At 41.8% G+C, this 13,816-nt stretch overlaps 1 protein-coding gene across 1 annotated transcript; it reads left to right on the top strand.

The window, feature by feature from the left end:
• The first annotated feature begins 1,915 nt into the window (after nt 1-1,915).
• Nucleotides 1,916-13,485, top strand: LOC146648327 (regulator of nonsense transcripts 1-like). Its single transcript, XM_085388302.1, has 24 exons — nt 1,916-2,277; nt 2,878-3,014; nt 3,317-3,406; nt 3,994-4,161; nt 4,252-4,432; nt 5,009-5,170; nt 5,477-5,561; nt 5,752-5,850; nt 6,655-6,763; nt 6,885-7,044; nt 7,158-7,276; nt 7,461-7,625; nt 8,119-8,233; nt 8,460-8,603; nt 8,708-8,921; nt 9,233-9,350; nt 9,618-9,774; nt 9,986-10,128; nt 10,217-10,391; nt 10,626-10,707; nt 10,799-10,960; nt 11,061-11,317; nt 11,467-11,586; nt 11,935-13,485. Exons 1-23 carry the CDS (start codon nt 2,107-2,109, stop codon nt 11,581-11,583), a joined length of 3,330 nt encoding a protein of 1,109 aa, XP_085244428.1. The 5' UTR covers nt 1,916-2,106; the 3' UTR covers nt 11,584-11,586; nt 11,935-13,485.
• The last annotated feature ends 331 nt before the right edge of the window (nt 13,486-13,816 follow it).

The following is a 13,816-nucleotide window of genomic DNA, read 5'->3' as shown; positions in this document are numbered from 1 at the left end:
AAGATGGTACATTCCTCCCATCCCTTGTTTGTGTTTGCGCTGGTCCACCTTGATAGCGCTGGTGGAGCTGGGCTGTTGTACTGAACATGTGTAGTGCGTGTGCGTGAATGATAAAACACACACACATATACATATACTCACACGAATTCACTTCTGGAGATGTTTGGATTAAAAGAACCCTAATTATCATTGCTGTGGACCCTCTCTTTCATCATATAAGTCACCTGTGCCTTCTGACCGAGGATAGGAAAATCCTGCTGTAATTTGCCAGTCTATTAAGCACACACATGTCCAGTTCACAGATATTAAGCATTATGTTTGCTCCCATAACGACAGCCTCACAAACAAACAGTCTAATCAAAACTTGGCCATCGGAATAAACTTAAATATTCCTGGAAATGGGAGATGCACACCCAGAGTGATACAATACCACACACAGTGTCCAGTTTTCATTCTGACCAAATGACTTACCCAGCTGTTCTGACAGCTGTCGGCCCCTCTCTGCAGCCACCACTTGCTCGTCTTCCATATCACACTTGTTCCCTATCAACAAGTGTGATTTGTTTTTTAGATATTAAAGCATTTGAGAGTAGGCTCACCTTGAGCACATGTGACAGACGTGGAAAAGTATGGAGAAGCTGTGGAGAACATTTTGCTGCCCGTATCATCGTTCAGTACAACCAGTTTAGTGGTGGGTCCTGGGTGCTCAACAATAACCCCGCCTCATGTAGTGAGAGTATGCAGGCAGTTCCTGGAAGATAAAGGAATTGATACCACTGACTGATCTGACATAAATCCAATAGAACATCTCTGGGACATTATGTTTCAGTTCATCCAACGCTACCAGAATGCAGTGATGCCCTGGTTCAGATCTGGAAGGAGATCCTCTCTCTAAAAACATGGGATTTGTCAGGCATGCATACAAAGACGTGAGGGTTATACAACCTACTGAGTACCATTCTGAGTTTCTGCAGTGAAAATCTGGGCAAAATGCACTATCCTGCTGCATTATCAGTGGGTCTTAAACACAAATGCTTCGCTGTTTTTACATTTTACACAGCATCCCAACTTTTTTGGAAAGAAACTTTAGTATGATCATAGTACTACTTAAAACAAACCAAGCCTACAAAAGATTGAATCGTGTCTTTGCATGTTTTTGTAATAATCATTAGTAAAGTGTCCACTGTATTTTATTGTGTAAATGTATTGTTTTGTACATGGTTTTGTATGGCATTTTCCCCCATGAGTGTGAACAGTTCTCTGTCTCTCTGTGTTAGCCCTGCAATAGACTGCCAGGACGTACATTGCCTCTCACCCTATGACAGCTGGAATAGGCTCCAGCAGCCCTGTGACCCTGAACTGGATAAACGGAAGAGAATGGATGGATGGATGAAGGTATCACAGATGCAGATGTTTCTGACAGAACAACGCTGTTTTGTTATTCTCTGTGTTAACTAATAAGGACAAACAAATACATTTTTAAATAAATAAAATCAAAACCTTTTGTTTTGAAGGCATTTTCATGGGGCCTGCTGGCTATGCAAACCAGTCCTGATGGGTTTTTTCCCTTTAAGGTCCTCCTGCTAGATACATTCAAAATATAATAAAAGTTGTGATGCTGCAAATGTGCTTCCTGCATTCTTGATTTATCTTTAATTTTGAACATTTAATTTTAACGGTTAAATGTAGTGTAAGACAGTTTATGGAGTCATAAAGTTTGACAGTGCATAATAATAAACTTTTTCAAAGAGTATATATATCTATACATTTATATCTATAGATATATAGATATTTGAGCAATCAGTTGACACCTGTCCCTATTCTATCGGCACCTGTCTTCTTGTCTCCTTGCCTTCTCTCGCTTCCTACAGGTGACTTCCTATAGGAGACAAGTGGTACTGAGGGATGAGAGGAAAGGAGCGGGGGTGGAGAAGACGAACGGAACGCCGCCGCGATCAAGGCTCCCCCTGTCTTTCTCTCTTGCCACCACTGTTTGTCATTTTCTTATTATTAGCTTGTGTCCGTTGTTCGGTTTGATCTGAAGCATCAACAGTTGTGGAATATTGTAGCAACAGCCAAAATACCGCTGACAAAAGGGTGAAAAACATGAGTGTCGAGGCGTACGGGCCGAGCTCGCAGACTCTAACGTTCCTGGACACCGAGGAAGCCGAGCTGCTGGGAGCGGACACTCAGGGCTCCGAGTACGACTTCACCGATTTTACCCTGCCGAGCCAGACCCAGACTCAAGGCCAAACCCAGAGTCAGCTAGACGGCCAGGTTCGTGTGGTTATTCACGCCGTTTCTGTGCATGAATGAAGGTCCTGCTGTGTTGACAAAACGTGAATCAGCTAACGATGGCTAACAACATCGTTAGCATCTGACGCCTTGCCTCCGTTACCATGCTTTTATTCCGCTAATGGCTAGCACGGCAACTAGCCAGCTTAGCTCACGGCTAACATAGCTAGCATGCCGATATAACTAGCATGTAAAGCCACTTGACTTTATTGCTATATGAACTAAGACTGAATTTTCTGCGTTGTAAACCAGCAAAAATGCCCATACATATATGTACCGGCAGTTATTTATTTCTCTTACTTGTAGTTATATGCACTGAATACATTGTCACTGAAAAATAACAATCACTGGTCAGTAGAGGCAATTATTCTAATACTGTCAACAGTCCGTTTAATGATGGGACAGTATGACTGCTGCTGTGGAAAAATTACATTACATAAGACTTCATCGGTCTGGTTGACTGCCCAGTTTGGCGCCCATCTTTTCCAGTATCAGTTGACGATGTGTGATCCTGTGGCATATAATGCATAATGTCGACAATAAGTTTCGTTTCATGACTCTTAAATTCGTTTGTCTCCTCAGGTCAATGGCCCTGATGGTGTGTTACAGAATGGAGACGACCCTGTTGTGAAGGCCAGCCAATTACTGGCAGAGTTGAACTTTGAGGAGGATGAGGAGGACACTTACTATACCAAGGACCTTCCTGTGCATGCTTGCAGGTAAAGGACCAGACTAATGTTTCTGAATTGCCTGTCATCCATTGCTTGTGTCATTTTATTTTGTTGTTTTATGGTCTCTGTTTGCAGTTTGGATTTATTGTGCATGTATTGTTGCTTTACACAGCTGTAAAAGGCTACTGCCAGTTGATTTTTGGTTTTAATATGTGGGTTTGCCACACCAGAGGTCTTGTAAGAGTATAAGTTGGGGAAGTGCAATTTCCCTGTTTTCTGGCTCTTTTTTCTGTGTGGTCTTTTATATAAAAATGCTTTGCATTTCTTGTTCAATTTTGACTCTCCTTCAGTTATTGTGGGATTCACGATCCAGCCTGTGTGGTCTACTGCAACACCAGCAAGAAGTGGTTTTGCAACGGCCGTGGAAACACTTCTGGCAGGTAAGATGCACTCACTTACCAGCCTCTTTTTGCTCCATCCTATGTTAGGTCTTAACTAAATAACACTTGAGGGGATCATTTTACAGGTGCGCCATCCTTTAGTTAGACGAGTACAGTGACTGTAATAATGAGTTTCTGTTTTGTTGTGAAACAGCTATTAAAAATGGATGACTATAGTTTCATTGCTGACTTAAGGCAGAAGTCAAAGAAGATTGTTTGACTGTGAAAGGCCACTTAGGCTAATGTTTAATTTTGAAATCCAAAGTAAAGAACTGTTTAACCTAGTACTGTATTATTTCCTGAACTGTTACAGTTAAAACCAGACTATTGTGGATCACCTCTGTCATACAAAGCATTCCCTATTCATTCAGCTCTTCTAGTAAACACACACAGTGTATTTGCTTTGACATTATAGACAAATCAGGTTTCATAATTCTGTCACTGCACAGTGGGGTTTTGAGACGACAATTGCATGGTTAGAACATGTTGAGCTGAGACTTGGAAAGTAAGAATTATTAGTGTACTGAATGCACAGTCTTGCTTTTTTTTCCAGCTAGTGCCTTAATTGCTATTCTACTCACTTGTAGCCACATTGTTAACCACCTGGTGAGGGCAAAGTCCAAGGAGGTGACCCTGCATAAAGATGGCCCCCTGGGGGAAACGGTTTTGGAGTGCTACAACTGTGGCTGTCGCAACGTCTTCTTGCTTGGCTTCATTCCTGCCAAGGCTGACTCAGTTGTGGTGTTACTGTGCAGGTAAGGGCAAAACCTGAGTAGCTGACTGTTCACCCATAGGGGTCATTTAAACAAATTATGTTTGACTTTTTTGTTTTGATTTTAACACAGGCAGCCATGTGCTAGCCAGAGTAGCCTGAAAGACATCAACTGGGACAGCTCACAGTGGCAGCCTTTAATCCAGGACCGCTGCTTTCTTTCCTGGTTGGTCAAAATTCCCTCAGAACAGGAGCAGCTCCGGGCACGCCAGATCACTGCTCAGCAGATCAACAAGCTGGAGGAGCTGTGGAAGGTACTGTCACACCACCTTCACTATGTAAATATTCCACAGCACGAATTTGAGTGCGGATCAGACTTATCTATATAGTTACAGTTAACCAGATGAATTTATACAGCTGTCTGTTATGCAAATAATGTAACGGAAATGTCTGCACTGTCTGTTTCATGTGCGTGCTAGAACATTAATCTTTTTCCTCCAGATGTTTTTGACTTGTTATATTTGCAAATATATAACTGTACTAAATACTGCCTTTGGTTCTATTCATGTGTTCAAATAGACTAACATTAAGGTAGTGAGCCAGCAGACCTAATGCAGGAACCTAAAACTGAAGCAGTAAAATAGTAATGATCTATCATAAGATTTATGGATTCCACTGTGCTTACATACCAAATTATCGGAATGTTTCTTAGTTTGAATCTACTATTTTTCACCACAAAGGAACCTGCCCATCTCTAAATATTTTTTTGCTTTTCTATCCACATTTTTAATCTTATCATGCACGATCTGACATGTGGGTGGGTGGGTTTGTTTTTTCTCTTTCTTTCTTTTTTTTTTTTCTTTTTTTTTTTAAAAATTATTCCTTGGTAGGAAAATCCCACAGCAACCTTGGAGGACCTGGAAAAGCCTGGAGTAGATGAGGAGCCCCAACATGTCCTGCTTCGCTATGAGGATGCCTACCAGTACCAAAACATTTTTGGTCCTCTTGTGAAGCTGGAAGCTGACTATGATAAGAAACTCAAAGAGTCACAGGTAACAAACAACTTGATTACAGTTTGTATGATTTCTTGTCACAGTACTTTAGCTATTTGTTTTGTTTGTAAGTGAATTCTTTTTTTTACTGTATGACTTAAAAGCTTAGATCTATAGCCAGGGATTTTCTGCATTTACTTCTTGAGGATTTTGTAACCAAAACGTACTCATAGTTTTTATTGTGTATGATAATTTTGAAAAATGGGCGTCATTGCTGTTTCTGTTGTTTACATTTATTATTTTTATAATATAATTTATAAATTTATATATTAATTATAATTTTGTTATTAATTTATTTCTCAACAGACACAAGACAACATCACAGTAAGATGGGACTTGGGCCTGAATAAGAAGAGGATTGCTTATTTCACCCTTCCCAAGACAGACTCAGGTATGTAGCAGTAGTTTCACTGTGAAGTTTACAGCCATCACTTCATACTATGTTGCTTTGTGATTTGTGTGTGCACTCTTTAAACTTATTCGGTTGTATGATTTTATAATCCTTTGCACTCATTTTGATTTTTTCTTTTTTTCTTAATGTGCATTTAAAAAAATATTTTGTCTCATCACCCGTTGTTTAGATATGCGGCTGATGCAGGGAGATGAAATTTGCCTGAGATACAAAGGAGACCTGGCCCCTCCTTGGAAAGGCATTGGACATGTCATCAAAGTCCCTGACAGTATCCTTATGACTTTGAATAGGCATACCATCCCCAAGCTACACACTGCAGTTTAACCATATAATCTGTTTATACACATTTAAAACTACAGGTAAGGTGATGTATGGATCTTTAGGAACACCTAGTGGCGGCTGTGTGAAACTACAACCATATAAACAAACTTGTCTTCCTTCATGCTCCAGTGTATTTTGGAAACAATTTCTATATTTAGATCTTGTTTATACAGGATAATTTCTAATTTACACTACACCACAAGTACAATCCAAGGCTGTGGATCATTGCATTTTTAGTGACTCTCCTCCACAGTTTGAACATTTAGTGTTAATGAAACTAACACGAAGTAGAGACTGAATCACTTTAGGTGTTTTAACCAGAAATGCAAAGCAGTGTTTGCATGACTTGCATTCAAAAATGAATTGCAGAAAGGCAAAAGTTATGTAAAACTTTCATGCAGACCTTTTTATTCACTTCTTCCAAACCCAAAACATTCTACATGCACTGTTGTGCAGCTGGGTTTGCATTTCATTAAAGGACAGAGTAGCTGCTGCTTACAATTTTACATGCAGAAGAAGACTGTGATTGTCCCTCAGTACTTGTGAGAGACCGCTCATAAATTATTGGAATTTTGGAGTTTGGGATGGATGCACTTTTAAAATAGGAAGTTATCTAAAATGTATCATTAGGAATATCTGTGAGTCCAGTTGGGGAATAATCTGGGTAAGACATATAGTGCCAGAAATGAAATGTTTTTGTTACTCCAGTACATATTGAAGCGTTAGCTGTTTCCTTGACCTTCTGTCTCAGATTATGGTGATGAAATAGCCATCGAGTTAAGGAGCAGTGCCGGGGCTCCAGTGGAGATCCCTCACATCTTTCAGGTGGACTTTGTGTGGAAGTCCACTTCCTTTGATAGGTATTTCAAATCTGTGCACTCTTGTATTTGATGTGATTAGTGCAATAAAGACCTGAAACCTAAAGTTCTGTATCAGTTACAATAACAGTGTTTTGTTAAAAAAAAATGTTTTTCTTTTCAGGATGCAGAGTGCTCTGAAGACATTTGCTGTGGATGAGACTTCAGTGTCTGGTTACATCTACCACAAACTGCTGGGACATGAGGTAGAGGATGTGGTCATCAAGTGCCAGCTGCCCAAACGCTTCACTGCTCAAGGCCTCCCTGACCTTAACCACTCCCAGGTGAGTTGGAGAAGAAGGCGTGTTACATGACTGAAATGAGTTTTGCTTGCTACCTGGCCTCTTGGACTTTGTCCTGTCAGAGATCACATGGATTTTTTTGTTTTGTGATGCAGGTGTACGCTGTGAAAACAGTGCTGCAGCGCCCCCTCAGTCTGATCCAGGGCCCACCTGGCACAGGAAAGACGGTCACCTCTGCCACCATTGTGTACCACCTGGCCAGACAAGGAAATGGGTACGAAACTTGACTCTAGTCTTTTTTGTAATGCCACCTTTCTGTTTTATTCTTTATTTACTCTACATTTAACTTAATGTTATTTTTTTTACAATATTCCTTGAAGTCTTTATGACCTTAGTCCTGGCTGAAATAAATAATTAGAAAAAAAGACCATTAATACGGTTTAAAATTGTCTTCCCAGGCCTGTGCTGGTTTGTGCTCCCAGTAATATTGCAGTTGATCAGCTCACTGAGAAGATTCACCAAACAGGGCTCAAGGTGGTGAGACTCTGTGCCAAGAGCAGAGAGGCCATAGACTCACCAGTGTCATTCCTGGCTCTGCACAACCAGACCCGTAATATGGACAGGTAACACATATCTGTCTATCTTTTTTGTGCATTTGTGATTAGCCTGTTTTGTCTTCTTTTTAAAGAGTTGGACTAGCTGTTGGTCTGTATTGATTCAATAAAACTACCATACATGCTTTAGTTTTACACAGGCAGTCTAAAACTGCAAGGAGGTATTTCTGTAGTCTATTGATACTAGATAGTGGAAAAGGGGTGGGATTAAATAAGCTTATGCTTCTTCCTGCTCCTTTTTGAACATGGACGTTATTTGGAGTTGTGGTTCCTCGTTTTCCTTTTGTTTGCTTTGTTCATTTGTCTCTTTTAATTCTATTTTTTTTATACTTTTTCAACATGTTCAAAATAAAGATTCAATCAATCAATCAAAACTGTTTAGGGGAACCACAACTAAGATTATGATGTTGTATTATAACAGTTTGTGTCAGAGCAGCACACAATCTTTGCACACAAACACATCACTGATCTCACACTCTGATAAATGTGTTCATGCCTGCAGTATGCCAGAGCTTCAGAAACTCCAACAGCTGAAGGATGAGACTGGAGAGCTGTCCTCCTCAGATGAGAAGCGCTACAGAGCTCTGAGGCGCACTGCTGAGAGAGAGTTGCTTATGGTGTGTCATTTGGACTTGCTGAACTCTAAATATGTCCTGTTTATGACAGTGCTAGGCACAGTAATGTGTATTCATCCATATTTTTTTTGTCATAGTTTGTATGATGAGACTTTCCATTAACTTTTTACTAAAATATTATTTATTGTTGTGATGGTTTATTAAGGAAAAAAAACAAGTGATACTTCATCATAATGAAACTCAACTTTCTCTCTTTTCTCTTTGCCAGAATGCTGACGTGATCTGCTGTACATGCGTTGGGGCAGGAGATCCTCGTCTGGCCAAGATGCAGTTCAGATCTATCCTGATCGATGAGAGCACCCAGGCCACCGAGCCAGAGTGCATGGTGCCTGTAGTCCTTGGAGCCAAGCAGGTAGGAGCTCCATAAGTGAAAATAACACTTGATCAGTAATCTGCAGTATTGGTGATCAGCTTAAACTGCTGCAATTTGTAACGACGTGTTTATTTTCTTCGTAGTTGATTCTTGTGGGTGATCACTGCCAGCTGGGACCTGTGGTGATGTGTAAGAAGGCAGCTAAAGCAGGTCTGTCCCAGTCTCTGTTCGAGCGTCTTGTAGTTTTGGGGATCCGACCAATCCGTCTGCAGGTCCAGTACCGCATGCACCCGGCCCTCAGTGCCTTCCCTTCCAACATCTTTTATGAGGGTTCTCTGCAGAACGGAGTCACTGCTGGTGAGATGGAAAGACATACAACCTCACATTTCCTCATTTCTTACCAGTACAGACACTTAAAAGTAAATAAATAAAGATCTTTACCGTCTGTATATGCTGCTTTATGTGACACTTTATGTGTTGGATATTTCTTTAAAACCCACTCTAGGCTGTAAAACATTTGCATTTGTTTTTTATGCTCTTCTAAAATGTAGTCATCTGGCAGCTGACTCATAGATGTAACACAGCCTGTCGCTAATCATATCCAGCTTATTAATGTGATTATTAAGTGTACCAGACTGCACACCATAATCTGTTTGTTCTTTCTGCAGCGGACCGTGTGAAAAAAGGCTTCGACTTCCAGTGGCCCCAACCAGACAAGCCGATGTTCTTCTATGTCACCCAAGGCCAAGAGGAAATTGCTAGCTCTGGAACATCTTATTTGAACAGGTGCCAACTTTCTTGGACTCTGTTGCCTGTGTCTGCCTTTTAGTGCCTAAATGATGCCTGAAAATAGCCAATATTTGACAGACATAAATTTTCTGAATCACTTCGAACAATCCTGATATAAAGTAGATGACTTAGGTGTTCAGAAACACTGTATGCTTGAAGTGATGTCTCATCTGTTTATAGTCAAGGTTAATAGATTCCTGTGTTACTTCAGATTTTCTATATTCAAAAGAAAAATCATTCTACTCACTCTACTTGTTCATGCAGGACTGAGGCAGCCAATGTGGAGAAAATAACAACGAGGTTGCTGAAGGCTGGAGCAAAACCTGATCAGATTGGTATCATCACTCCCTATGAGGGTCAGAGGTCCTATCTGGTCCAGTACATGCAGTTCAGTGGCTCCCTCCACACCAAACTCTACCAGGTAGACTGAGAAATGTTTCATTCAAAATTCAAATGAATGTTAAATTGATTCAGTCTAAACTAATGAAATACCAGCATCCTTAAAGGAGAGGCCAAACACTAGTTGTAGCACCTACGCAGGACACAGGACCAAAGAATTTCAGGCACTTGTGTTTAGTGTTGGAATAAAATATAAAACGCCTCACCCAAGAATGTCTTCATACTTTGTGCAGGAGGTGGAAATAGCCAGTGTTGATGCTTTCCAAGGGAGAGAGAAAGACTTCATCATCCTCTCCTGCGTGAGGGCCAACGAGCACCAGGGCATCGGCTTCCTCAATGATCCCAGACGTCTTAACGTGGCACTCACCAGGGCCAGGTAATGCAAGAAACCTCACCAGCTTTTTGAAACCATCACTGTGAGGACAACGTGCCCTAATTTGTTACTGTCTTTTGCTCTGTCACAGATATGGCGTGATCATTGTGGGAAACCCCAAAGCCCTGTCCAAGCAGCCTCTGTGGAACCACCTGCTCAATTACTACAAGGAGCAGAAGGTCCTGGTTGAAGGCCCACTCAACAACCTGAGGGAGAGCCTCATGCAATTCAGCAAGCCCCGCAAGCTGGTGAACACCATCAACCCTGTGAGTTTATGTGTGTGTGTGTGTGTGTGTGTGTGTGTGTGTGTGTGTGTGTGTGTGTGTGTGTGCTAGTTACACACACAGTGCTTTTGATGCTAAAGTAAAGTTTTTTTGTTTGTTTGTTGTTTTTTACATTATGAATATTTGTTGCTTTTGTACTGAGGACTAAAAATAAATCAGTATAATACATCACTGCAAAGACGCAAAGATGAGCTTTCTTACTGTTTTCTTTTTTAGGGTGGCCGATTCATGAGCACAGCTATGTATGATGCGAGGGAGGCCCTCATTCCTGGATCTGTTTATGATCGTAGCAGCAACGGTGAGATGTCTTTCTTACCCCATACACACCTTTTTCCCCCAACTGAAAAAGTATAATTAACTAAGTGCATTTAACATGCGTACTACTGCAGGGCGTTCGTCCAACATGTATTTCCAGACGCATGACCAGATCGGTATGATTGGCACAGGTGCCAATCCCATGTCCTCCATGAACATCCCGATCCCCTTCAACCTTGTGATGCCTCCGATTCCTCCACCAGGATACTTGGGACAGGTGAATGGACCTACAGCAGGTGAGAAAGTCATAAATTTGTCATGCTACCTCCAGTTTCCCCTTAAGGCAGCTAGGAATTGTTTAATGGAATTTTGTTACCCGACTTGATCTACGAACAGGTCGCGGCGGCGGTCTAAAGGGCAAATCGGGCAGCGGAGGAGGTGGGGGAACTCGAGGTGGCCGTCAAAGAAACCGTGGAAACCACAGCGGTGGAACAGACCGCGGACAGCATGGAGGTCAAATGACTACAAGCCAGACTAGCCAGGACCAGGGCTCCCAGCCGTTCTCCCAGGGCCCTCTGACGCAGGGCTACATTAACATGAGCCAGCCGTCACAGATGAGCCAGCCTGGGCTCTCCCAGCCTGAACTCTCCCAGGTTGGTTTGTTTATCTGAAAAACTGTTTCTGACCTAGTCCAGCATTTGCCCAGATTTTCTCTTAAAAATATGTCCAAGATTTCTCTACTGCATGGAAGGAAATGAAGGAATAACTGTTGACTGATCTCTTTTTGTTTGTCCTGTTATAGGACAGTTACCTTGGAGATGAGTTCAAGTCTCAGATTGATGTGGCTTTGTCCCAGGATTCCACGTACCAGGGGGAGCGGGCCTACCATGGTGGTGTGACTGGACTGTCCCAGTACTAGACTGTAAGATATTCCACTGTGGGCTAAGATGACTCACTAAAATGAAAGTAGTTCAACTTTTTTGATTAAATTATGCTATCATGAGCTTTTAACACATAGGTTAGAACTAACTTTAACTTTGAACACACGTGCCAGAGCTCGATGTGCTGTTGTGTGGGTTTTGTTGCCCTTGCACATCAGGCAAGCCGTTTTTATCTTTATGTTAAGCTGAACTTACTAACGGGTTTCTCCAACTTTTTATTTAACATTTAAGAGACTTGGATTAATTTCAGAGTCTGATACAATGTGTATGTTGCAGTGCACTGAAAAGCTAAATGAATGTTCTCTGAAACAAGTGTGTTTGTCTTGCAGGTTGCAGGAAAGGAGCTAGGCCTGTGTGAAGCTTAGTTCATTGGTATTTTAATCTGGGTAATAACAAAAAAGAACAAACATGGATACCCGTTTTCCACTGCTACAACCGAAGCACCACTGTGTGAAAGTAACAGGAGAGAGACCGTGAGAAACCAACCAATCACAAGAGTGAGAGTAAAAATGGGAGTAGAGCTGGACAGGACGAGAGCAAGACGGAAAGAGTGGGAGACTGGTAGAGGAGAGAAGGCACTGCTGCTCACACGCGAAGACATAGCAAAGGAGAAAGCTGTTGTCCTCGGAGCGGCGCAGTTGGGAGAGGTGAGACCTTCAACAGGTCGAGGAGGGCGAAAAGATCTGAGGCATTCTGGAGAGGGGAAAGGGGCCGACTGCGTCATCTTGTCCCTCGCGTGCCCCCGAACCCTCGGATCTCCAGGCGGTGTGGTTGGGATTCTTGCTCCAAAAGCTGAGAAAGAAGGAGAAGAGGTGTCTCACACAAGTCCTCCAAGCTAACAACAGGACGTCCACTGTGACTTGGAGTGAGAGAGAAAAATAAATGGAGACGCAGCTCTTGAAGCAGTTGACATGGCAACTTTTTTAAACTCAAAGCTTGAATCGAGGTTCTGCATTTGATCACATTTTTAAGCAACCGGGAGAAACGTTTGGCATCTCAACAGAACTCAGAAATGCTTGTGGTGCTGTGCCTCAGAGGTTTAAAAGAAATTTGAGGACTAACCAGTTATGGGTCATTTGCTTTGCTTTCTCAGCTTTGAGTTGGAAAGTTTTCTAAATAAAGGCTGTTTTCATTGAGGGTTTTCAGTGACGCAAGCTAGTGTAGTTGGCCATCTTTCAAGGCGGGTCTTTCCCTAGGTGGTCTGCAAAGAACAAAGTGGTGGAAGAAGCTCTTAAATGTGTAAACGTAAAAAAGAAAAACATTTTTGTCTCCAAATCTGAGCTCCAAAGACCTGCGGATCGTGAGATAATTTTGTTTTTTGTTTTTGTTTTGTTTTGTTGTTCTTCTTTGTGTCTTTTTAATAGTGCAAAAGGACGAGTGAAGGCACTGTAACCAGCTTGTAACTGAATAAAGCGGTCATTCTTTTCTGCTGACCCCTCCCCCAAAGCTGCTAAAGCTAGCAGATAGCAGTCGCCAAGCACATATAGCTGAAAGCGCCTGATAAGCCGAATCAAGAGGGCAGAACTTCCCAAAGAGCCTTGCCCTGAAGTCAGACGTCATAAAACATGCAGACGGTGAGACAGAGGTGTAAATGGTACACGTGGTGGAGTACTTGACATGAATGCTCACTGAAAAGGAGGGTGAAAACATGTAAGGCTCAACTGTACAACGGACAACTTGGTTTCACCACGTTGGACACAGATGTTTTGATGATGCATTTGAGAAGTCGACCGATGACACATTTAGAGGTTACACATCTTAGGTGAAGTTACCTTCAAATTACGAACACATGTAACCCAAGTTTAACATTTATGTAGATAAGCACCCACCCACACCCCCCATTCCTCTTAATTTTCTTTGCTTTTTGTTAGTCTTTAACCTATAGAAGAGTGTGAAACTGTTAAAGCAGTAGTACAATCATGTTGAGGACAGAGCAGTTAGTTTGGTCTATGATGAACTTTGTATCTCTGTTTCAGTACTCGGTGTTGTAAGTTCTCGTTTCGCACTAGTGAAGCTTACATCAGTATCTTTCACCGCCTCATGTTATCCATGTGATGCTAAAAGCTTTCCTTTTTATGTTGTTGAATCCACTATACTGAAGAACTTAATGTAATGGCTTAGGATTGTCCACTCTGAGCCAAAGCGTCTTAATAATTTTAACATCCTGTTGTAGATGCTAAGAGGGCAGAGCGTGTGGTGAAGAGTGCTCAG

The sequence above is a fragment of the Rhamphochromis longiceps genome, linkage group LG18 (genome assembly GCF_057381845.1).
Source record: "Rhamphochromis longiceps isolate RC_006_pf linkage group LG18, R_longiceps_female_GT1.1, whole genome shotgun sequence".
Lineage (NCBI taxonomy): Eukaryota > Metazoa > Chordata > Actinopteri > Cichliformes > Cichlidae > Rhamphochromis > Rhamphochromis longiceps.
Note: the sequence above shows the minus strand (reverse complement) of the source record. Positions and strands in the feature narration are given on the sequence as shown.

Coding starts and splice junctions, on each gene's coding strand:
- LOC146648327 (XM_085388302.1), top strand. CDS start 2,107: ATGAGTGTCGAGGCGTACGGGCCGAGCTCGCAGACTCTAACGTTCCTG. Junction 6,764..6,884: donor AAGTCCACTTCCTTTGATAG/GTATTTCAAATC, acceptor TTTTCTTTTCAG/GATGCAGAGTGCTCTGAAGA. Junction 8,922..9,232: donor GCAGAACGGAGTCACTGCTG/GTGAGATGGAAA, acceptor TTCTTTCTGCAG/CGGACCGTGTGAAAAAAGGC.